The following is a 14,216-nucleotide window of genomic DNA, read 5'->3' on the forward strand; positions in this document are numbered from 1 at the left end:
TCTGTGGAAAAGGGTATCAAAAACTGTGGGATTTCAACAGTTAATGCTCTAAAATCCATGCAACTACATGGACAGTTACTTCAACGTAAACATTCAAAGCAATGGAGAGTTTAAAAACAACTCCATGTAAAATGTACAGTTTGACTTTTCGACGATAACTGAAATTACCAATGCATTAAAGCCAAAACTGTGAAAGAAGACCTAAAATCACTATATCTAAGAACTGACAGCAAAAAAAGGTGTGTCTGCTGATGAGGATGTCATTTCGTGTTGAAACGATAATTTCCTTTCGACGCTCAGGAGGGTGCCCTCGCTTAACGCGCAATTGCAATAAATATAGAGGGTGTCAAGCTATTACAGAAAGATCTGTAGCTTTCTAGATCCTTCTGCCAAATGACAAAACCTGATATACTTGCAAATTAATGCAAATGCGAGGGAAAACGTACCATAACTCTTGCGCCACGTGTTCTTCTTTCACTGTCAAGCGACGAAATGGAGTTGCTTTTTGGGCAACTCCACATTTCGTGTGGACAGCACTTCCACCCTGTGATATGGCGTTTCCCTCAGTGTCCAACGTTATGTTGAAATGTAAATTAACCCGTCCTCACGTCGACGTAAGTTATTACCTTATGAATCAGTCATATGTATACATTATAAGGTCTGGGCCCATGTATTGAAGTAGCAGCATAACGATTCCAACATGTGTGGGTGGCTACAGTACAGACACAATACACTTGTATCAGGTCCACACAGAACTTCGTCATGTAAGTATTTGAGAATAAGGTAAGATACTTTATGGATGACAACTTCTTTGTTATATATATACTCCTCACAAAAAGTTAAGCAACATATTGTTTAGTCTCATAACATTTTCATATATTGAAATTGCAAATCATTGAATGATGCAATAGAAAGGTGAAACGTCTGTACACACGATTAGCCAAATGATATGAAAAGTTATTGAGCAATAATAGACTTATAAATCATCAAAAGCATGTACCCGCGAACAGTCGTGCAAAATGTGCTGCATTGATAGAGCAAAATGTAAACATTACAGTTCAAGTCAGTTTTGTACAGCGATGCTGTGTTCAGTAACGCGTATGACCACCAACGGCACGAATGTAAGCTTCTGCACGTCTTGGCATTGGCCAAATGAGCCTATCAAGTTGCTGTTGTGGAATGTTCTGCCATTCTCTCTATCACGCCTGCTCAAGTTGATCTAGAGTCTGGGGGCGAACATGGAGACCGTCAACATGCCTTCTAAGCATGTCCCATGCATGTTCAATAGCATTAAGATCTGGTGACCTTGTGGGCCATTCCATATGTGTGATGTTGTTGATCTGAAGCACAGGGTCGTGTCACGCTTAGAAACAGCGTTAGAAAGACATATATGTATATAGACCCTACCCTAGTACTATATAAAAGGACATCATTACCAAGTCCTGCTCGATGTTCCATAAAGATGAAGTTAGGACCCGCTTGTTGTGCTAGAGGAATGATTACAGGTGTGACAATTTCATTCCTGTATCGTACACCAGTGATGGTACCCCGTCTAATGACCACAAGACCAGTTCTCTGCCCAACTCTGATGCCACCCCATACCATCAAACTTCCACCACAGTAATGATCGTGTTCAGCAATTGAACAGTTCGGATATCGTTCATTGCTGTTTCTCCAGACACGTGCCCTACCATCGTTGAAGTCCAGGCAGAATTGACCCTCCAATTACGGTATTGATCTGCCAAAGTGTGGTGTCCGAGTGGGAACAAACACTATTTTCTTTCAGAAAGCACTTTAATCTATAAGAAATGTCACAATACATGAGCCACGCGACGGACGATCTACCCTGCAGCCGGGGCATGTCTACAATCGGACTCTGCATTCGGCACCTACACTACCCACCTTCCAAAACACGATAATAGTGACTATGATTAAACCCTAGTTACAACACAAAGTTAAGCCTAAACTGTCGATGATGTGCAGGCAAGGGAAAGCGTTGTAGGGGTCGTCTGAACCACCTTCAGCATGAAGCCTGTTTCTTACTCTCTGTGTTGTAACCCTGTTTCCTGAAACTCTGAAGGTCAGAGTTTGGACGTGGTAAACCTGTTTCTCCGGGCGAGTGTGTCCAAATAACGATCTTCTAGAGGACGACCTGTACGTGGCCCCTCTGTCATGAGTCCAGTTTGGTGGTATCGAGTCATCGCTCTTGAAATCACGCTGCGGTGAACATTAAAATGATTTGCAACAGCAGTTTGGGTCATACCCCCTTGTACCATTCCCACTGCCTGAGCCACCTCATTTGCCGTTAAGTGACGCCTAACCATGTTTCAAATGGTATGGTCAAAGGATTCTCCTTACTGGCAGTTTTTAACCGATCAGAGCTCATGTGTGAAGAGTGGAGCACGTGCATGCCACACATTTTGCATGTTGTTTCTGAGGGTGGCTGTGTTCGGGTGATGTTGTCAATGTTATCAGATAAATCAATCTGACAGTCACTAAAGGTTATGTATTTGCTGAAAATTTACCTGTCATTAACATGTCGCCAAAAATCGCAATCGAGATTGATAAAGATATCATACTGAAAATAAAACTTGTTGCTTAATATTTTGTGATGAGTATATATGATGCGACGTTTCGGTATAGATTCTTATACCGCTGACAAGCAAGAGTGACAATGGTATAAGATTCTAAACGTCGCATCATACATAATATAGACGTTGTCCTCCATAAATTATCTTACTATATTATTGCTCACCAACTTCTAAAATGCAAATCAAACATATCCGTATTTGATAATGTATATTTCGAAATTTGTACTAGATAGTCCTTAATAACATGTGGCTATATAATCTTTAAACTATTTTCGTCTATATCAGCATATCTAGGACAAGTATACAAAAAATGAAACTCTTCTTCCACATTTTGTTTTCAATATCTAAAATGGCGGGGTATACCTTCCTGTTCACCAATGTTCTGACTAACATGAAGTGCAGTAATTCTTAGTAAGGTTATTTATTTCCCAGTAGGCCATACGCTTATACTGAATTCTTAATAGATAAGGTTAAAGTTAAAACATGGCTGTATGCAAGTCAATGGATGTGATATTATGCATATAAGAAAGGACTGGAACTAATCAGGTCTGGAGCAGACAATCCATCTGCACAATTGGTATACGATTACATGCAGCGTCAGCGAGCCTGACCTACCGATGCCGTCAGTTGCCAAGCATGGATTGATGGGGACCAATTCCAAACATGTGTAGAGGTACTGTTGAAGCAAGTCTACTGATCATGTTGAGGTAACTGTTGAAGTAAGTCTACTGATGATGTTGAGGTACTGTTGAAGCAAGTCTACTGGTGATGTTGAGGTACTGTAGAAGCAAGTCTACTGATGATGTTGAGGTACTGTTGAAACAAGTCTACTGATGATGTTGAGTTACTGTTGAAGCAAGTCTACTGATGATGTTGAGGTACTGTTGAAGCAAGTCTACTGCTGATTTTGAGGTACTGTTGAAGCAAGTCTACTGGTGATGTTGAGGTACTGTTGAAGCAAGTCTACTGGTGATGTTGGGGTACTGTTGAAGCAAGTCTACTGATGATGTTGAGGTACTGTTGAAACAAGTCTACTGATGATGTTGAGTTACTGTTGAAGCAAGTCTACTGATGATGTTGAGGTACTGTTGAAGCAAGTCTACTGCTGATTTTGAGGTACTGTTGAAGCAAGTCTACTGGTGATGTTGAGATACTGTTGAAGCAAGTCTACTGATGATGTTGAGGTACTGTTGAAGCAAGTCTACTGATGATGTTGAGGTACTGTTGAAGCAAGTCTACTGGTGATGTTTAGGTACTGTTGAAGCAAGTCTACTGGTGATGTTGAGATACTGTTGAAGCAAGTCTACTGATGATGTTGAGGTACTGTTGAAGCAAGTCTACTGATGATGTTGAGGTACTGTTGAAGCAAGTCTACTGGTGATGTTTAGGTACTGTTGAAGTAATGTTGAAGAAGCTGATGATGTAATTATGTTATAGATGAGTAGCCAAGACAGCTATTCACGCACGTGTTTTGTAGTCTTTTATCTGAAAACAGGTGTTCACTGGGGCCGGGTCTGGTGAACTCACGTGGGGTGATAGAAGTTGGTATCCAAGTTACATTGCAAAGTAGTATGAACTGAAACATTGTCCTGTTGGAAACACCCTGATGAAGTTTGTCGAAACAAAACAAATTGAAGAGAACTCCATATCATCATCATCATCATCATCACCGCCACCACCACCTTATATGCAGTGTGTAAAATACATCTCTAGTTGTAAGAATTGAGAAAACAAAACAGAAGTCGAACTGTGTTTGATGAGTCTTTTAGTGAAAAGATATACAACACATGCGTCCACATAACAGCCCGCATGCAATACACCTTGTACATCGAGATGTCAGCTGCTGTATCTACAACTGGTCATGTCACACACAGACGACATAGGACATAATCTCACTTAATCTCACAATTTACCGTGGGCATGGATTAGGGATGTCACGATACAGGGACCTCACGATATGATACATCTCGCTGCTGAGGTCAAGATACAACATTTCGGACATTTTGCGCATGACAAGCAGGCATTACCTGGGTGGCAAGCTCATACGATAGCTCACCAGTGACCGAACAATTTGGTAGAGATAATTTTCGTTTTGTCTCTGTTTACACACAAATTATGTTGGTCAGAAAATATGTCTAATTCATCTATTTCTTTCTGTAAACCGCTAACAGTACTAGAGAATAATACGTTATCATCGGCAAAGAGTAGCAGACACAGTTGTATTGTATCTGGGTATTGTATCTTGTACATATTTGCACTGCCAATTCATTAATAAAAAACATGAAAAGGAAAGGGCTTAAAATACAGCCTTGTCTAACACCTAGTTCACTAATAAAAGGTTCATAATAAAAGGATAATTCATGCTTATTCCTTACACACACTTTAACATTTTCTTGTATAGTCGTCAACATTTTTTTCATTTTACTAGTAAGGCCGTGCGATTGCAGAAGTCCCCATAGTTTATTCCGCTACACAGAATCAAAAGCTTTTGCAAAATCCACGAATAATGCTCCACCTTTTGAGCTGAGATATCTTTGCATTAGACTATGCAGTATAAAGATATTATCTGTTGTTGTATATCTCTCCCTAAAGCCCGCTTGACCCTCGTATATCTGATCCACGACGTCAGCCCATTTAACTAATTTTTTGTTGATAATATAGTAAAACAACTTGCAAAATGTACTAAGTACAGTTATTCCACGGTAGTTATTGTTATCTTTAGGATCACCCTGTTTATAGATTGGTACAAGAATGTCAATTGACCAAGATTCAGGAAAGTTCTGTGTCGTGAATAATGTTAAATATAAGCTCAAGATGGAAGTAAAAGATCAGATGAATGTTTGAAAAATTCCGGGAGGATGTTGTCTATTACTGGTGATTTATTACACTTTAGATATTGTATACTATTTAATATTTCATCTCTACTTATTGGGGCATCTGATATGTGAACAGACTCAGTATCGTTCATACAGTCATTTCTATATGGATCCGGGTTGTTATCAGAGGTGGAGAATAGTGACTGAAAGTAATTGAGCCATTCGTCGATTTCAATGTTGTTGTTTTGACTATTCTTAGGATTTAGTACTTTAAGAATTATTTGGGATCATTTATATTATTTTCTAGTTTTTTTTCTTTTCTGTTCCATAAATACCTTTCTCTTTTCCTTGCAAGTTGAATTATATCTATTTCTAGCTTTGTGATAACTCTCCTGGGATTGCAAGGTCTTATCTTTTCGGAAGAGGTTTAAGAAATTTACACCTTTCTTTGTTCAAATGATCACATTCATTATCATACCAGGTATTCGTATTATGTTTTTCTGAAAAGGGGCGTATCCGTTTTTTCATATCTGAAGCAGCTCGACACAATACTTCTACGACATAATCTACACATTGACTTATATCAGTGAACGCTACATCAACAGATTTATCAAATAAGTCTGGTATTTTAGATAGTAAATTAATGCTGACTTGCGACAGCACCGTATTGTATGCTTCATGATCAGATTTAGATTACCGCTTATAGTCTTTGACTGTACTAGTGGGCGATGCGCACGTAAATCTAAGGTTAACGGGAGATGAAAAGACTCTGCTTTGAAATAGTAGGTATGACAAAATCTAATACTTTGTGAAATAGATGTGCAGAAGCTAAGATATAATCTTTACCACATCTGCCATTCATAATGTGTGTATTTGAAATGCTACATACATCTAAGAGATACCTACCAAAATGGTTGACGACTTTGTCACAGGAGAACCGTTCTAGGTTAAAATAATCTCACATGGAATGATCTTTACTTTCCGTATGATATATAATGTCATCATCAACAAAGTCGGGAAGTGTAGCTGTCCGAGCATTACAATCACCCCCACAAAGCAAGTATATACCTGGTAGATCAGACATGACATCCAACAGTTTCTCCTAGAAAAGTGAAGTACCATTTTCACAATGTCCACTCAATTTCTCAAACCAATAAGATCCCTCCGGTTGTATATATACACAGCTATATAAAAGAGCTCTTCGATGTCAAACTGATTTCTCAAATAATGTAAAAATTCCGTAGTATCATAATATCTACACTAAACGCCAAAAGAAACGTTACCCTCCTATCTTTATGAATTACTTAAAAACTATCAAAGATGTTAGAAGGTATTAGCTTACAAGAAAGCTTAACAACACAGTTTTTATGCAAATGACGAAAAAACATTCTCAAATGCATTCATATTTAGGTGAAATGCATCTTTTTCAGAAGAGTTCAATTGTCCTATGTTCGACCATGCTGAAATAAGCCAATAACAGTGATTTAGATGTCCAAAAGAAAGGTTGAAAGAAAATTCTGCTTTGAAACAAAGATATACATTGAAAGTCACCATTTCAACTATTATAACAAGAAACAACTGTTGTAGAGTGTGTAAAATTGTAAAAGAATAATTCATATGATTTCAGTCTTTTAAAACATTTTCTGCTGATTTGCATTAGTGAAAACATGCACAACGTGTCTTTGATATTGTGAAAAAGTCTTTAGGAACACCTAAAATTATCCTTCATAACATTTTTGCTCGCAAAGGGACATTTTTCCATTTTCAGTTTACACATTGCAAAATCAATCGCCAAAACGTAGCAATAGTCAAGCAGTATTTACATCAATTTCATGTGTATAATGATTCTTTACGGTATAAAGAGTGCCTAGAATGCATGATATGACACACAATTACGAGAAATATGCCACGACTAACAGAGAGAGAGAGAGGGGAAGAGCCATTGAGATGGTGCAGATGGGGTCGACGTACAATGCAGTTGCCAACGCCCTCGGATGCCACCGTATCACCGTTATAAGACTTAAGCAGCGCTACAGACAGACTGGGGTCACCGTAGACAGACCGAGAAGTGGACGTCCACACATCACAACGCCAGCTGAAGATAGGTACACCTGAGGAACAGATTTCTATCGGCGACGTCGTCAGCAAGGACAGCTCTGGTACGTCAAATCAGATCGACGACAGATCGTCACCCAAACACGCTTCCCCAACAGAACAATGCACTCCCTCACGTAGCAAGAATGACGACAAACTTCTTCAACGCCAACAACGTCAACGTTTTGCCATGGCCTTCAAGATCGCCAGACATGAACCCCATAGAACATTTGTGGGACTATCTATATAGATGGCAGGGATCGTTCGCGTCAACAACAGCCCGCAAGAGCCCGCAACTGATCACTGCTTTGAGAGAAGAATGGCGTCGTATTCCAGCCGCCTTCACCAGAAGATTGACATTTTCTGTGAGGAGACGTGTTCTGGCATGATTGCATGCCAATGGTGGCCATACTAGATATTGAAAAAGTCGTGAAATAACAAAATTATGAAATTTACATTGTTTTGTTGTCTTTTTGTGTCGGATCGACAACTTGACTTTGTAATTAACCAACTATATCATTGCAGCAGCAGAAAAATCAACCAATGTTCTCAAATCTTTAGTGACTATATGGTTCCATATTGTTTGGCTATAAAATGCAGCAGAAGGTTTCATCCTCACTTGAGTAGATTTTCAGAAATTCATTAAGGAAGGAGGGTAACGTTTCTTTTGGCGTTTTAGTGTATATTTTGACAGTAACAAATCAGATTTAAATAAATAAGGAGACCCATTGAGATAGGTGATTCAGAACCTTAGGGTATCGAGACTTGCTTCATTAAGGGCTTTAGCACTGCTGAAAGGGCTTGACAGAAGGGAAAAGATGTGGTTCAGGAGCTGTGAGATCGACTAGATTAAAGGTTTAGATGTCGATGTTTACGGATTTATTAACGATGCATTGACATGACATAAATGTTGTGATGTTATAAGTTTAACTGGGTCATCAAAAGGTAGGACACACATGCACTTATTTTCACAAAGGCACACCTAAATTATCTGTATGGCACCCTTAACAAATTGCAGTTCTATCCCTGGCCAGTAACGTGTATAAGTATATGTCTAGTAAATAGGTGGTACTGTCAGCCGAAGTTCCTGTGGTACAATAATATACTTTGGGATGACCACAAACTCTGAAATGATCAATTTCAAGGCCCATAGATCATGTGAATATGAACAATGTTAGAACAAAGTTTAGATAGTTGACTACCGGGCTATTCATCAAATTATCCAAAAGCCTGAGTAAAACATTTCCCAATCTGAACATGATTGTCATTTGTATGAAATTGATTTTATTGAAAAACTTAAAATAATAAGAAAAGGGATATATATAAACTGAGATATCATGCTAAAACTTTAGATCAATGTTATTGTTACAACATGATGTCCATAGGGGTGCCGTTTTCCAAATGACCATGTTTGGCAGCTTGACTCCTGAGAGTGTCTTGGACTTCAGTGCTGCCCCACAACGAAGCACAGGTGAAACATATTGTCTCACCTTAGGCCTCTGTTCACCCAGCAGAAAATGGGTACCCGGTGAGATAAGTCATGTGACAATAACGTTCTTGTGCCTAACAGGCAGCTTGGGTTATCCGGGGTAATAATGGTAGGTATAGATAGATCGTCTTTATTTCCTCCAAAATTGAAGATACATATACATGATTCAGCAGATGTTACATTTTACAAAGTACAAGTGTATGAACGTTATAAAATACAAAAACATTTGAAAATATGTATATATAGGGGGATGTGAATCTAGTAACGTATAGAAAAGCAGTTTCCATTCATGAACATTCCACAAGCTTTACTTGTGGTTTTCATACATTGAATCCATAGATAAGTATCAAGATCTCTAATGTTATCATTTGGCTCTCCTCCAAGTAGAAAACTAATCAATACATCATCATCATCACATCATCATCATCATCATCATCATCATTATTCCAAACACGTAAGAGAGCTAAATAGTCGCTCTCTGTTACATTCCGTTTGTGGACAAAACAGAAATACATGTTTTACAATATCATAAGCATATGCGCCACAAGCATTCTTTAGATTGTATAGCGAATGTGCTGACACGTATAAGGTAAGATATGTCATAGAAATAATCTGAATCATTAAGAGTTATTAAACAAAGTCTGTGACGAGCAGCTGGATTGCGTAAGAGAGTGTATCTGTGGAGATTGAATCTGTAGTTAAGTTCAGAGGTAACGACATTTGCTTGAAATTAAGATAAGTGTCAACATATTCCGTAAGACCATATTTACAGGTAAGATATATAACACTTGGTGTAAAGGAGAGGATTTACACTTCAGCATGTTTTGCATACTATACTATACTGCTGTCATAACTACTGAAAACAAGCCACTGACTGTCCCTGATGTGTCTTAATCTCAAAATAAAGGAATGTACTATTGTAGACCATTTTTGCAATATTTTCTAGAAGTATCCATTCAAAGCCTAAGATATACCATATACATGAGTATAATGTTTCCAATCACAGGCATTACTCCAGGTGTTTCACCCCTGACAACCAGGTCATGACATAAGTTCAGTGACTATCGCTCAGGTGAGCTAAGGTACACCAAAAATAAATTCTGTAAAAATGAATACAAATACCTCAAAGTTAATTTCTTTATGAAGTTCAAAGAGGATTTGCTGAAGAACAAAATACATATAAAGGTTTTGACACTCCGATGTCAGGTCTAACCAAATATCACATTACGCTTCCACACAAACAATCTCAACCATTCATATGCCACAAAGATGATGTCTGAAACATCCAACCAAATAAACTATACAAAATCAACAAAATGATGTTGAACAACTGTTGAATAAAACTGTAGTCACTTGTCATATACTATACAGTTCCACTGTACAACCATTTTGAATTACTCATTGTCAGCAGCAGTACATCTGTCCCTGATGAAAGTAAGATGATGGTTTATTTCAAGTTCTATCTATCTTAAACAACATTCTTAGCTTTGCATGCTGCTCTATACTAAACCACTTATCCCCACATCAACACAACAAATATATACAAAACTATAGTCCTCTGATTAGGTGCACCCGTATATGGTGAGTGGAGCTTCCGTTTGTACTGCCACAAAGTCTACATACACCAATATGTCGCTCATACTGGAAGATGTATTATTTGAGCTTCTTGAGGCGACGCAGCTGTATATAGGACAGAAATAGAAAGCCGAGGGAGAGAGCTGCCAGTGCCACCTGGGGTACCCACAAGTCCCATGTCGTCTCGTAGGCAATACCTTGCTGGCTGAGATACTCATCCCCTGTTGTGCTGTGGGAACATACACATCCATTGGCATACAACTGACAAACATACATATTACCAGGTAAACAGGATGCCCACTACAGTTTAAAGAAATGGTTTTGATGTGAGAAGGCCTGTTTCTACTGTGATCGGACTGGTTTCAGTGAGTGTACATGAGCCAGACAATTTTTCGGTACCACTCAGAGGGACCAAACACTTTGATGTTTTTTGAACTTGTTATGGCCTCTAGACATAAAAAAATGTATGCTGGCCATGTCGGTTTGATAGCTCATATTCAGGACGAGTGAGAGCACCTACAAGTTCCTTAAATTGGTTAGTGATAGTCACTGTTCTGCATCAAAGGTATCAAACAACACAACTTGATATTAATTAAATATTTTTAATCATGTTACCACCATTTTACATCCCTTTTTTCATGTCCAACCTATTTGTTGATCTTTACTCATGATAAAAGCTTGGAATTGACATTTTTGGGGTTTTGGGCGTCCATCTTGGATTTAGCCTCGTCCTGACTCTGAGCTAGGTCTCTTTGAGTGGTACCAAATGTCAAATTTCGGCTCCTGGCCCATGGTCTACTGGGTGTTACGTCACCCTTGACACACTGGTCACACAGATCCAGCTGATGGGATACGAGATTTATACACACTGCTGATATAAAAGCATCACTGGTTGTTTGAAAAGACATACCTAAGGCCACAACAAATATATTTTCATCACAAATCACTTTACAATACGAGGTGGATGCCGAATGCTTGTGACAAATCAAGCCTCAATTACTTGCTCATTACACTTTAAGCTGGAAGACAGTTTTAGTACACTAACTTAGTTCTACCCAAAGTAATGTTGTATAGATTCGTAAAGTAATATACTCACCAAGTACCATTTGACCCATTGTCACAGAAAACCTCACCAGAGAGCTCATTGATGCTGAGAGCCTGGAACAACCACACACAGAGGTGATCATTCAGTAGGGATTCAAGTACACACAAAGTGACGATCAACTAAACATCATTCATCAGGGAGACAAGCACTCACATGTGACAATCAACTAAACATTGTTCATCATGTAGAGTTTACTCCCCAAAGTTAGACGTCCCAAAAGTCAGACAAATCAATCAGGCGTGACTGTGATTACAACCTAGTCTTACCCACTCATATAATGATCCTGCCCCATACATTAACGAGATGGTTTTCACGTTTGTACAGAAATACTTTGATCAGAATATTAATGTTGACTGGGTTCTCCAAATGTGTTTTCACAATGTTCAATTTTATCATAACAGGATTATAGATTTTGCATACTTGTTTTCACAACGTTCACTTTGATAAAAACAAGATTATGAATTTCGCATGCTTGTTTTCACAACCTTCCCTTTGATCAAAACAAGATTATAGATTTTGCATGCTTGTTTTTACGATGTTCACTTTGATCAAAACATGATTATACATTTGTTTTATGTTGTTGAGTTTCCATTAACCTAAAGGAGTTACTTCCTTCCTAGCATTGTTTTTCAAGCATAAACAATATAAAATATAGAAAGAAGTACAGGGTGTAGGGTTAACATTCAATTATAACTGGCAAATAATAGGAAAACATTATCCACTCTACCAAATTCAACACTATCTACACAAAATCAACCTTCATCCTAAAGGTAAATTTATCACTTGCCAAATTCCTGAAAAAATAGCCCACACTATCTTAATTGCTCAAAATATAATAAACAAAGAACCCCATTAACCAATGCTTTAAAACAGTACCCCAATAATGCTAACTCTTCTGATCTCAACATTCTAACAAACCCCAAATTAATTAAAACAATCACTAAATATCTTATTCATACAAAATGATATCAAACAATCTAGAAACAAAAACAATAATACAATAATTCCACTTTTCACCATTTTAAAAATTGTTATAAATATATATGTTCTTTTAACTTTCACTCATTTTTTAACCTTTTATTATGTTCATCATTATTCACTTAATAATTATGTTTTTAAACATAGGTTGGTTGTAAAGCAACATATTTACAAAAATACAAATTGTTTTGTTTCATGTCAAATAAAGTCATTGTCATTATCCATAATCTCTTCTCTTTGTGTTTGGATTAGTATATTTGGAGTAGTCCATTAATCAACGAAGGCAACAGTGTAGTGAACCTCAGTGCAATCAGCCATAACCTTCGTTGTTTTAAAGCGTCTAACTTTTAGGACGTCTAACTTTTGGGAGGCCACCTCAGGGAGACAAGCACTCGCATGTGACAATCAACTAGACATCATTTTTCAGGGAGACAAGCACTCGCATGTGGTAATCAACTAAACACCATTCATCAGGAAGACAAGCACTCACATGTGACAATCAACTAAACACCATTCATCAGGGAGACAAGCACTCGCATGTGATAATCAACTAAACATCATTCATCAGGGAGACAAGCACTCACATGTGATAATCAACTAAACATCATTCATCAGGGAGACAAGCACTCGCATGAGATAATCAACTAAACACCATTCATCAGGGAGACAAGCACTCACATGTGATAATCAACTAAACATCATTCATCAGGGAGACAAGCACTCGCATGAGATAATCAACTAAACATCATTCATCAGGGAGACAAGCACTCACGTGTGACAATCAACTAAACAACATTCATCAGGAAGACAAGCACTCGCATGAGATAATCAACTAAACATCATTCATCAGGGAGACAAGCACTCGCATGAGATAATCAACTAAACATCATTCATCAGGGAGACAAGCACTCATCAGGAGACATGTGATAATCAACTAAACATCATTCATCAGGGAGACAAGCACTCGCATGTGATAATCAACTAAACATCATTCATCAGGGAGACAAGCACTCGCATGAGATAATCAACTAAACATCATTCATCAGGGAGACAAGCACTCACCCGTGGTAATCAACTAAACATCATTCATCAGGGAGACAAGCACTCGCATGAGATAATCAACTAAACATCATTCATCAGGGAGACAAGCACTCGCATGAGATAATCAACTAAACATCATTCATCAGGGAGACAAGCACTCGCATGAGATAATCAACTAAACATCATTCATCAGGGAGACAAGCACTCGCATGAGATAATCAACTAAACATCATTCATCAGGGAGACAAGCACTCGCATGAGATAATCAACTAAACATCATTCATCAGGAGACAAGCACTCGCATGAGATAATCAACTAAACATCATTCATCAGGAAGACAAGCACTCGCATGAGATAATCAACTAAACATCATTCATCAGGGAGACAAGCACTCGCATGAGATAATCAACTATACATCATTCATCAGGAAGACAAGCACTCGCATGAGATAATCAACTATACATCATTCATCAGGGGGAGACAAGCACTCACCCGTGAGATAATCAACTAAACATCATTCATCAAGG

General features: G+C 38.2%; 1 protein-coding gene across 1 annotated transcript in view; it reads right to left on the reverse strand.

The window, feature by feature from the left end:
• Window positions 1-9,104: 9,104 nt before the first annotated feature.
• LOC124288869 (broad substrate specificity ATP-binding cassette transporter ABCG2-like) overlaps window positions 9,105-14,216 on the reverse strand; it is a 32,261-nt gene continuing 27,149 nt past the window's right edge. The window contains exons 16-17 of the mRNA XM_046725439.1: window positions 11,662-11,723; window positions 9,105-10,794 (exon numbers count right to left, since the gene is read on the reverse strand). Coding sequence (XP_046581395.1) covers window positions 10,644-10,794; window positions 11,662-11,723 — 213 coding nt within the window. The 3' untranslated portion in view covers window positions 9,105-10,643. The remainder of the gene's footprint in view (window positions 10,795-11,661; window positions 11,724-14,216) is intronic.

Source organism: Haliotis rubra, unplaced genomic scaffold, assembly GCF_003918875.1.
Source record: "Haliotis rubra isolate DU_JTF1 unplaced genomic scaffold, ASM391887v1 Scf428, whole genome shotgun sequence".
Lineage (NCBI taxonomy): Eukaryota > Metazoa > Mollusca > Gastropoda > Lepetellida > Haliotidae > Haliotis > Haliotis rubra.